We start from the raw sequence: 12,200 nt of genomic DNA on the forward strand, positions 1-12,200 counted from the left end.
ATAAAGTTTTATCTTATCTTAACGATGACATGCTAAGTTCTGCCACTAGCTTTTCTTTTGCTCCAGATCGCAGCATTTGCAGTCTCTTGTGTCAGCAACATCTTTCAGGGACTGGAGTGGTTTGGGAAGGCAGGTCACCACCTCTACCTCCTCCAGGCAATGAGGCCTGGACAATTAATATTGTCTTGCCAGCTGCACCTGACAGCGAATATTAGAAAAGTAGCTGACATAATCCAAGGACAAATCAACTTGACTAATTCAAACATCTTCCACCACCAAACAACACCTTCCATCATCAAGAACCCCCACCACCCAGGCTGTGTGAGACCCTCTTCTCACTACTACCACCGGGAAGGAGGTACAGAATCTTAGGTCCCACGCGACCAGGTTGAGGAACAGTTTTACCCTACAACATGAGGCTCCTGCACCAGCGTGGATAATCTCACTCACCCAAACTCTGAACTGATTCGATGACCTACAAACTCACTTTCAAGAACTCTTTACAACTCAAGTTCTCAGCATTATTTCTTTTATTTGGACAGTTGACTTCTTTTGTACATTGGTTGTTTGACAGGCTTTGATTAGGTATAGTGTTTCATAAATTCTATTGCATTTCTTTGTTTTTCTGTAAATGTCTGCAAGTAAATGAATCTCAAGATGGTATATGGTAGCATCTGAACCTCACTCATTCCTTGGTGAAGGTTCTTGGCCCAAAATGGCGACTGTTTATTCCTCTCCATAGGTGCTTTCTGACCTGCTGAGCTCCTCCAGAATTTTGTGTACGTTTCTCTGGACTTGCAGCTTCTGGAGAATCGCGTGTTTATGAGTCTGGGTGTAGGAGCTGGACAGTGGGGGTGTTGGGAGATAGGAGTGTGGCTGTGGGGATCAGCCCATGCAGGTCGCTGTTGCCAGATTGGAGTGTGGGGTGTCTGTGATGGTTGGTGGCAAGTGAGGGATTGGTTGGGCGATGGGAGACACAGTTGCCATGGAAGTCAAATGCAGAAACTGAAACTGTCCAGACAGCTTTCTGGTTCTCTATGGCAGAGAATAGTTTGGGGTGAGCACACAGCAGCTGCACTCCTCTGTAACAGGATGTACCGAGCAGACACTGACACGAAGCCTGTCAGTGACGAGCCCGTGTCTGAGATACTGATCTGTTCACTCAAAACGCGACTGATGAAACAAACTGAATATTTTCCATCACGTATGTATGTGTCTCCTCTGATACACATCCCACGTGTGTGCCTTATCTGTTACACATCCTGCATTTGTGCCTTATCCATTACACATCCCACGTGTCTCCTCCATTACACGTCCCGCGCGTGCCTCCTCCGTTACACGTCCCGCGCGTCTCCTCCATTACACGTCCCGCACGTGTCTCCTCTGTTACACATCCCTGTGTGTGTCTCCTCCATTACATATTCCATGCGTGTGTCTCCTCCATTACACATCCACTGCTCACGGGACTTCCCCTCCACGCAGTTAAAAACTAAACACATTGAATTGTCATGCATTCAGTAACTGAGCTTATTATGGAGAGTAGATTTTACAGCACAATACAGGCTATTCTGCCCTTCCGGTAATGCCCGTCTCTGGTAACATAGGAGGGTCGGAGCAGGAGTAGGCCACTCAGCCCCTCGATTCCATTCCACACAATCGTGGCGTACTCAGAGAAGGAAGCACATCGTGGCAACACCCACCGTCAAAATTCTTGAGCCACGCTCATAAACTGCTGGAGGAACTCAAAGTTCAAACCAGGCAGCCATTAAAAAAAAGAAATGATAGAATCCACGAAAATCTCCACATGACAAAGACCAACAAGCACCCAATGTGCGAGAAAAGAAGAAATTGTGCAAACAATAAAAAACGTAAACAAATAACACTCAGAACATGAACCGCAGAGTCCTTGAAAGCAAGTCTGCAGCCACGGAGCCAGTTCATTGCCGAGGAGAGTGCCGATGGCTGCAGGCCACAGCTACAGAGTCGGTTCAGCACAGAGGCGAATGCCGATGGCTGAAGGCCAATCAGCAAGTCAGATATAAACAGTCACCCTTTCAGACAGGGACCTTTCACCAGAATTTGCTGATCGCCTCCAGCATTTTGTGTGTGTTGCCCAAGATTTTCAGCGGCCACAGAATCTCTTAGAACAGAGATGACGTCGAATTGCTTTAGCCAGAGGGTGATGAATCTGTGGAGTTCATTGCCACAAGCAGCTGTGGAGGCCAAGACATTGGGTATATTTAAAGCGGAGGTTGATAGGTTCTTGATTAATAACGGCATCAAAGGTTAAGCAGAGATGGGGTTGAGAGGTAAAATAATGGTATGGCAGAGTAGACTCAATGGGCCAAATGGCCTAATTCTGCCCATATGACTTCTGGTCTCATGTCCAAAATCTGGCACCTGTTTGTTTTTATCATTGACTGATATCGGCAAAAGATGTTCACAACACCTGTGTCATTGTTAGACTGATGACTGCCGAAAGCACCCTATTTAGCTCAGACAACCCTGACTCTGAAACACTTCCTCCAACTGAACTATTGCAAGGAGATCAACATTGATACTCTCTCAGTCCCTACAAAGGCAACTCTTCCACATAAATAAGCTTTATTTGTCACATGTAGTCCGAAGCAAGGGGAAGAGCTTAGGAGGGTTAATAGCGCTTAACGGCAACTCCTTTGCTTTCCATCTTCAGGATCAGCTCTATTTCCATCTAAAATATCTCTATTTTTCCCTTTCAGGGTTCTTTTGAAGACCCAGACCTGGAGTTACACGCTGACTATGGTTCTTTGCGGGAATGGGACCCACTCTCGGGGTTTCACGAATGGGTTGTTCGGCACACCAAGGGCTCAGCCGAAGAGCTTTGCTCGTCTGCGGAGGACCGAGATTTTGAGGCTCTGGAGATGGGGGGGGGGGGGCGGGGGGGGGTGGGATCAGAGGTTGGTGCCTCTGCAGGAGATCAATGTGTCATTGTGTGCCCAGAGACCTGAGATCTTTGGACACAGAGCTTGGAAAAAGCGACGCAATGAGCTTTTAACATCGTAAACCAGCGAGTTGTTTGTTATGTCTCCCCTCTCGCTGTGAAACGGAGACACCTCTTTCTCCCTTATTAGGGAGAGAGGGAGCCTGTGGTATGCCGAATACCGGGTGAACAAGCAGTCTTTGGGGTAACTGCAAGTCTGAGTCATTGCTGTTGCTTTGCTTAGCTTGAGTGCTGGTAGCGAGAGCCGAGGCATTTTTTTTGCCGGTGGGGGGAGGGGGGATCGTAGCTTGCTGCAGCTTACACGCAGGAGGGAAGGGAGCTGGGGGAACTTTGGGGTTCTAACATCTAACTGTCGCTCATTCTTTGGGGCCCTCCTCTGTTTTCATGGATGGTTGCGAAGAAAAAGCATTTCAGGATGTAGATTGTATACATTTCTCTGACATTAAATGTACTTTAAAACCTTTTGAAACCTTTGAAACAGACTGAAATGCATCATTTGCATCAATAAACAACATGGTCAGCAGATGTGCTGGAAGCAGTCTGCAAGTATTGCCAAACTTCCAGCACCACCACTCACCAACCCTAACCCGTACATCTGTGGACTGCGGGAGGAAACCGGAGCACCCGGAGGAAACCAGTTAGGTCACGGGGATGACGTACAAACTCCTTACAGTTAGTGGTGTGCTATTCACGGTCACCAGACTTCCCAATACCACAACAATAACCGAAACCAGGAACTCCTTACAGACAGTGGCAGGAAATAGTGCTTCTCAGTAAACTAGTCAACTCCTGGCTGACAAGAACCACAAGTCCTCAATTCATGGCTTGCTTAATGGTTCTTGCAGATCTGGTGCCTGTGAAGAGGCTCTTGGCCAAAGAGAACCAGGACTGGAAGTGGGAGTCATGGGTTAAAGGTGAAAAGTGAAATATTTAAGGGGAATCAGAGGAGAATCTTCTTCACTTAGAGGGTGGTGAGAGTGTGGAACGAGCTGCCAGTGGAAGTGGTGGATGTGAGTTTGATTTTGGCACTTAAGAGAAGTTTGGATTGGTACATGGATGGGAGGTGTATGGAGGGCGATGGTTCAGTTACAGCTCAGTGGGACGAGGCAGATAAGTAGTTCGGCATAGACCATATGGACTGAGAGATCCGTTTCTGTGCTTGTAGTGTCTATGACTGTTTGACTCTGTTATCCGATCAGGGAGCTTCTGCTCTGGTGGGGTGCAACAGCGAGACTGGCATTGCCCAACCATCCACAATATCTGTGGACAGGTCTCACCAGTGTAAAAACCATATATTGTCTTTATTTATCACATGTACCTCAAAACATACAGTGAAACGTGTCATTTGTGTCAACGAACAGCACAGTCCGAGGATGGAATTCAATGCAGACAAGTGCGAGGAGTTGCAGGTCGGTGGGACCAGTCAGGGTCGGTCTTACACGGTGAACAGCAGGTCACTGAGGAGTGCAAAGCACAAGAAACTGGAACACCTGGAGGCAACAAATGCACTCATGGGGAGAGCGTGCAAACTCCTTACAGACAGCAGCAGGAATTGAACATTGATGATGATGTAAAGCATTACGCTAACTGCTACACCACCATATGAAGAGTCACAAAATTGGGCAGCTTCAAATATCTTTCATCGCTATTTGCCATTTTTCAAATGGAGTATGACACAATGCCCCATTTTTTTTCAGAAAACACATGCATTCTTCAAAATTTAATTCAACATTATAGGTTGCAATGCCCATACAGTCCCTATAAAAAGTATTCACTGCCCCCCCTTGGAAGTTTTCATGTTTTATTGTTTTACAATATTGGATCAGAATGGATTTAATTTGGCTTTTTCACACTGATTAACAGTAAAAGACATTCATGTCAAAATGAAAATAGATCTCTACAAAGTGATCAAAATTAATTACAAATATAAGACACAAAATTATTGATGGCATAAGTATTCACCCCCTTTAACGTGAAACACCAAATCATCACTGGTGCAGCCAATTGGTTTTAGAAGTCACGTAATTAGTTAAATGGAGATTACCATGTGCAGTCAAGGTGTTTCAACTGATTGCAGTAAAAATAGACATGTATCTGGAAGGCCCAACTGCTGGTGAGTCAGTATCCTGGCAAAAACTGCACCATGAAAGCAAGGGCACGCTCAAGGCAACTCAACTAAAAGGTTATTGAAGAGCACAAGTCAGGGGATGGGTACAAGAAAATTTCCAAGTCACTGACTATCCCTTGGAGTACAGTTAAGTCAATCGTCAAGAAATGGAAAAAATATGGCCCAGCTGTAAATATGCCTAGAGCAGGTTGTCCTCAAAAACTGAGTAACTGTGCAAGAAGGGGACTAGTGAGGGAGGCCACCAAGAGACCTGTGACAACTCTGGAGGAGCTACAGCTTCAGTGGCTGAGATGGGAGAGACTGTGCATACAACAACTGTTGCCCGGTGCTTCACCAGTCGCAGCTTTATGGGAGAGTGGCAAAGAGAAAGCCACTGTCCGGAAAAAAAAAAACTCACATTAAACCTCGGCTAGACTTTGCCAGTAGGCATGTGGGAGACTCTGAAGTCAGCTAGAAGGTTCTATGGTCCGATGAAACCAAAATTGAGCTTTTTGGCCATCTGACTAACTGCTATACCATGTAGCTTGGTGGTGACCGCATCACGTTGTGGGAATACTTCACTGCCGCAGTCCCTGGAAGGCTTGTGAAGGTAGAGGGTTAAATGAATGCAGCAAAATACAGGGAAGTCCCAGAGGAAAATCTGATGCAGTTTGCAAGAGAACTGCGACTTGGGAGAAGATTTGTTTTCCAGCAAGACAATGACCTCAAGTACAAAGCCAAATCTACACAGGAATGACTTAAAAACAACAAAGTTGATGTCCTGGAGTGGCCAAGTCAGAGTCCAGACTTCAATCCAATTGAGAATTTGTGGCTGGACTTGAAACGGGCTGTTCACTCATGATCCCCATGCAATGTGACAGAGCCTGAACAGTAAAGGAGAATTGTATTGTCCAGATAGAGACCTATCCACACAGACTCAAGGCTGTAATTGCTATCAAAGGTGCATCTACTAAATATGACTTGAAGGGGGTGAATACTCCTTACAGATACTGTAAATGTCTTTAATAAACAAAACATCTCATGGCATTTCACAGGAGACGGAATCTGACTCAAAGCTGAAAAGCGATACTGGTGGGTATATCTCAACTGAGTCTCAGTGACCAGACCTCTCTTTCAAACCAGGTGTTAGGTGAAAGTTGTCTTTGACAGACTTGACCACAAACTTTGAATCCCCTTCTCTCTTTTCCTATTCCCCATTCTGTCTCCCCTTCTACCCTTCCTCTTCTCCACAACTGCCCAACATCTTCCACTGGTACTCCTACTCATTCCCTTTCTTCCGTGGTCCTCTCTCCTCTCCCATCAGATTCCTTCTTCTTCGGCCCTTTACCTTATTCATCTATTGTATCCCAGTTTGTCACTTCAGCTCCCCTCTCTTTTCCCCTCACCTGCTGGCTCCCCCTCCACCCACCTTTTGTTTATTCTGGCTTCCTCCTCCTTCCTTTCCAGTCCTGATGAAAGATCTCAGCCTGAAACATTGACTGTTTATTCCCCTCTATAGACGCTGCCTGACCTGCTGAGTTCCTCCAGCATTTTATTTATTCAGAGATACAGCATAGTTACAGGTTTTTCCGACCCAACGAGCCCACGCCACCCAATTACACCCATGTGACAAATTAACCCACTACCCTATCCTTGGAATGTGGGAGATAACTGGAGCACCCACATGGCCACGGGGAGAATTTTGTGTGTGCTGTTTCCTTGTCCTGTTACTACAGAGAGACGCTGGGGATCATCACCTTGTCGTGGTGGAGAGGCTCATGAGTTCCTGAGATTTCGAGTGTGATGCCGCCTGGTAGGGTCACCCGTGGCAAGAAGTTCAAGGGATGGTTCCGAACAAAGAACAGTCCAGGCAACACCTCAATGATGGCTGGCGGAAAATGGTGACACATCACAACAGCAGCGAAGGTGGAAGAAGGCTGCAGCCGTGAAGAGTACCCAGTCATCAGGGGTTCTTAACCTTTAAGCCACGGACCCTGACCATGAACCAATGGGTCCGTAGATCCCAGGCTGGGAACCCCTGCATTAGACCGATGCCCCTGGACCCTGACCCTGATCCTGATCTGTCAAAGACCACATGCTGGCTGCCCATACATCCGCCTCCCCAAGTTAAGCAAAGTCACACACAGGAGGTCCCCATTAAGGGAATAACCCTACAGGAGAGCATCATACTCAACTCGAGTGTTCATACCACTCTACTACAACCAGGCTCAGAGCTCTGGGAACATGTCCACAACCGGGAAATTGGTTTATTAATGTCACGTACCGAGGTCTAGTGAAAAATCTTTGTTTTGTTTGCCATCCTTACAGATCACCTCATCCTATCAACACATTGAGGTGGAACAGGGAAATCAGTAACAGCAGGGGTCCCCAACCTTTTTTGCGCTGCAGACCGGTTTAATATTGACAATATTCTTGCAGACCGGCCGATCGGGGGTGGGGGGGGGGGGGTAGGGCTGCCAACGGACAAGAGTAGCAGTCAAATGCATTGAGCTTACCCCGAGAAAGACTACAATGGCCATGAAGCCTTGTGCGGGCACCAGTGCACATGCGTGATTTGCGCATGCCTGTACGTGTCGATTTTTTCTACAAATCATTTTTGGCAATTCTGTTCGGGGGGGGTGGTGTTAATCATGACCGGAATATAGGTGATAAGTGACTAATACACTCAATTTCATTTCTAAAAGGGTTTATATAACGAATTTAATATTAAACACACAGCGCATATTTTCCTCACATGAATATAGCAATAAGTCAATTATCAGGGGAGGACAGGGGAGCTTGAAGTAAGTGTTGAACGAACTTCCAGTAGAAGTGGTAGAGGCAGGTTCGATATTATCATTTAAAGAAAAATTGGATAGGTATATGGACAGGAAAGGAATGGAGGGTTGTGGGCTGAGTGCAGGTCGGTGGGACTAGGCGAGAGTAGCGTTCGGCGCGGAATAGAAGGGCAGAAGATCGCCTGTTTCCGTGCTGTAATTGTTATATGGTTATATAAGTAACTCAATAGCATCATAATATTTTAAGTAACGTTTGGATATTAAACGCACAGCACATATTTTCCCCGTATGAACATATAAAACCATTGCAACACACCAATATCGCTGAATCAGTGGGAACCCTGGGCTTGTTTCCCTGCAACAAGACGGTCCTATCGAGGGGTGACAGGAGACAGCGATACTTGAAGGGGGTTCCTTATGTCCAGTCTATTCCGCAATTTAGTTTTCGTTGCATTCATTGCAGAGATATGTTGGAAATGGAAGCAATGTTTTCAGTGCTTTCCTGGCTATCTCAGGATATCTAGCCCTGACTTTGATCCAGAATGCCGGCAGAGATGTTATGTCAAACATACTTTTCAGCCCGCCGTCATTTGCAAGCTCGAGGAGTTGATCTTCTTCCCTCGTTGACATGGATGACACGCGGGTAATGACCTTGCATGCGTAATGGCTCAATGGTGGGCATGACAGGGAATGAGGAAAGGTGCAGCTGACTCCTATCGCCAAATCGGTACCGGTCCGCGGCCCGGTGGTTGGGGAACGCTGAGTAACAGAATGCAGAATAAAGTGTTCCAGTTACAGAACAAGTAAAGTGCAGGCAAGCAGTAAGGTGCAAGGCCATAACGCGGTAGATTGTAAGGTCAAGATTTCCTGTTATGGTACTAGGGGTCCATTCAATAGTCTATTAACACTGGGATAGAAGCCTAGTGGTACATGCTTTCAGGTTTTTGTATCTCGAGTCCGGTGGGAGGGGGGGGGGAGAAGAGTGTATGTTCATGAAGGGTGGGGTGTTTGATTGGGCTGGCTGCTTTACTGAGGCAGTGGGAAGTGTAGACAGAATCCATGGAGAGGAGGCTGGTTTCTGTGATGTGCTGAGCTGTGTTCACAACTCCCTGCCGTTTCCTGCGGTCACGGGCGGAGCGGTTGCCGTACCGAGCCGTGATGTACTGTACCTGGATCGGATACTTTCTGTGGTGCATCAGTCAAAACTGGGGAGAGTCAAAGGGTGACATGCCGAATTTCTTTAGCCTCCTGAGGAAGTTGAGGCCCTGCTACATGAGGTAAGTGTTTTATTTTATTTTTATTTAGCGATAAAGAGGTCCTTTCAGCCCTCGGAGCTGTGCCGTCCAGCAACCCTGGCAACCCCCAGTTTAACCCTAACCTAATCATATGACAACTTACAATGACCAATTAACCTACTAACCAGTACTTCTTTGGACTGTGGGAGAAAACCAGAGCACCCGAAGGAAACTCACACATTCCACGGAGAAGACCTATGGATTCCTTACAGAAGATGCCGGGATTGAACTTTGACTGCAACACCCCGAGCTGTAATAGTGTCGTGCTAACTGTTACGCATTTCAGGAAAGTCAGCGTGATGTGGCACACTCTGGTCGTATTAATGCAATGCATTGACACAATCATTTAAGAGGCACATCGGCAGCCATACTTCATGAGGAGGTTGAGGAGATTTGCTCTGTCACCAAAGACTCTCGTAAATTTTTTTACAGGGTGTACCGTGGAGAGCATTCTAGCTGGTTTGGTATGGAGGGGCCACTGCACAGGGTTGCAGACAGTTGTAAGTTGAGCTAGCTCCATCACAGGGACTAGACCCCCCCATCATCGAGGAGATGCATCCAACTTTGAGAATGTAAAAACATAAGAAATAGGAGCAGGAGTAGGCCATCTGGCCCGTCGAGCCTGCTCTGCCATTCAATAAGATCATGGCTGATCTAGATAGGAACTCATCTCCACCTACTTGCCTTTTCCCCATAACCCTTAATCCCCCCACCATGCAAAGATCTATCCACCCTTTAAGGCCCTCAGCATCCAGGACATACCTTCTTCTCAATACTACCATCAGGGAGGAGGTACAGGAGCCTGAAGACACACACTCAACATTTCAAGCACAGCTTCTTCCCCTCTGCCATCAGATTTCTGAATGGACAGTGAGCCCATTACTATTTTTGCTCTCTTTTTGCACTGTTTTGTAGATTTATTTTTATATGCACATCTTACTGTAATTTACAGGATTTTTAAAATATTGCAGTGTACTGCTGTCACAAAACAATTACTTGCATGACATATTGCATGCACGTGATTCCGATTCAGATTCAGGGGTTCACCAGGGTGCTGCCTGGGTTAGAGAGTATGTGCTACAAGGAGAGAGTGGACAGACTTGGGGTGTTTTCTCTGCAGAATCAGAGGTTGAGGGGAGACCCGGTAGAAGTTCATACAATTATGAGAGAAATAGCAGAAGTCCTTTTCCTAACCATCTAATTCTAGAGGTCAGGGCTTTCAGGCGGGGGTACGGGGACTTTAAAGGGAATACGCAGAGAATAGTGAGTGTATGGTACAAGTGCGTGGTCCTAATTTTAGTCGGCTCCATCTTGGGTACTAGCCTACAAATTACCTAGACATCTTCAAGGAGTGGTGTCTCAGAAAGGCAGCATCCATTATTAAGGACCTCCAGCACCCAGGGCATGCCTTTTTCTCACTGTTACCATCAGGAGGCACAGAAGCCTGGAGGCACACACTCAGCCATTCAGGAACAGTTTCTTCCCCCCTGCCATCCAATTCCTAAGTGGACATTGAACCCGTGAACACTACCTCACCTTTACATTTATATATTATTTCTGGTTTTGCACGATTTTAAATAATCAATATACATGCACTATAATTGAGGTACTCAATTATTTTTTACTCTTTTCTTCTATATTATGTATTGCATTGAACTGCTGCTGCTTGGTTAACAAATTTTAGACACATGCCGGTGATAATAAACTTGATTCTGATTCTGAAGCAAATTCTATAACGGAGTTTACCAGGCGTTTATACGGACACGTGAATATACAGGGGACCGAGGGATACCCATCGTGTGCAGGGCAGAAGGGATTCCTTTAGTTTGACAGCGTGTTGTGCACGGGCATTCTGGGCCGAAGGACCTCTTCCTGCGCTGTACATGTTTTGTGTGACATGTCTTCACATATATTGCCTGACCCGCTGAGTATGTTCATCGTTGTTTCCGAGTACACGGCACCTAGGATTAAGTTGCAGATAAAAATACTAATTTTTTTTTTAAATACCTGTTTCCAAGCTCTTGAGATCCAAGTCTGCAGAAGCAATTCCAGTCTGGATTTGTGGAATTTGTGAGTGGTTTTGATGGCGATAAAAATGTCCTTCAGTTCCACCTTCCGCCGCCGAGGCTCTCGCTCTGAGGGGTTCGTACCTTGAGATGTCAGTCCGGGTCTGACTGCTCCGGGCAGCGGGTCCCCTCCGGAACGCCGGACGCTCGGAGCGGCCGACACCTTGACCCCGCTGCTGCCTTCTCGCCGCTGGTAATCCAACAGCGCCAGGAGAAGAAAAGTGACCGTGGCCCCAGATATCATCAGAAAGACCTTCTTCAGGCAAAGGCGCATTTTGCTTCCGATTCTAAACTGAGGCGAGTGGACTACCCATCACTGAGTGAAATCCCGTTAAAACAGTTCCAAGATCTTTGTTTTGCTGGAATAGTTTTAAAATTAAATGCCATTGTCAATCTTCACTTTGCATTATGCAATCTTTACAGATTTCCTCTTCTTGGTAGATATATTTTTACCAATAATTCGAAACTAGAATAACTCATCGTATTTAATAAAATCATAAAGGTCACTCTTATTTTTTTTTAAATTTCCTTTTAGTTTCGAGGTAATAATTTTGTGGATCAGCCCCCAAACAACCAGCTGTTGTGCAGCCCGAACCACCTGCCGTGCAGCCCGAACCACCTGCCGTCTGACCGGCTCTCAATTAGTCACTACTTGATAACAGTTTTGTGTCAATTTCGGGGAAGCAGGGGTGTGGGCGCGGCTACAGAAATGACTGGCATCTACGATCCACCAATAGCATGGCGATAAGAAAGGAATGGGCGGGATACAGCCATAACAGAGAGTGGGGCTTTTAACCCTTTAGAGACTGCAGGTATCAATTCTCGTGCACATCACGTTTGAAGTGTTTAGCGAGAGTGCCTTGCTTTGACCACTTTGCGCTGGAATGGGCCTTGTTTTTTTATTGTTTCTTTCTTGTATAATTTCGGATAATGTTTTTGCATCATGCTTAATTG

At 46.2% G+C, this 12,200-nt stretch overlaps 1 protein-coding gene across 1 annotated transcript in view; it reads right to left on the reverse strand.

The window, feature by feature from the left end:
- Positions 1-11,879, reverse strand: part of LOC140204989 (beta-1,3-N-acetylglucosaminyltransferase lunatic fringe-like) — a 46,524-nt gene extending 34,645 nt beyond the window's left edge. Inside the window, exon 1 of the mRNA XM_072272033.1 lies at positions 11,188-11,879. Coding sequence (XP_072128134.1) covers positions 11,188-11,520 — 333 coding nt within the window. The 5' untranslated portion in view covers positions 11,521-11,879. The remainder of the gene's footprint in view (positions 1-11,187) is intronic.
- Between the last annotated feature and the right edge of the window lie 321 nt (positions 11,880-12,200).

Source organism: Mobula birostris, chromosome 11 (assembly GCF_030028105.1).
Source record: "Mobula birostris isolate sMobBir1 chromosome 11, sMobBir1.hap1, whole genome shotgun sequence".
Taxonomy (NCBI): Eukaryota; Metazoa; Chordata; class Chondrichthyes; order Myliobatiformes; family Myliobatidae; genus Mobula; species Mobula birostris.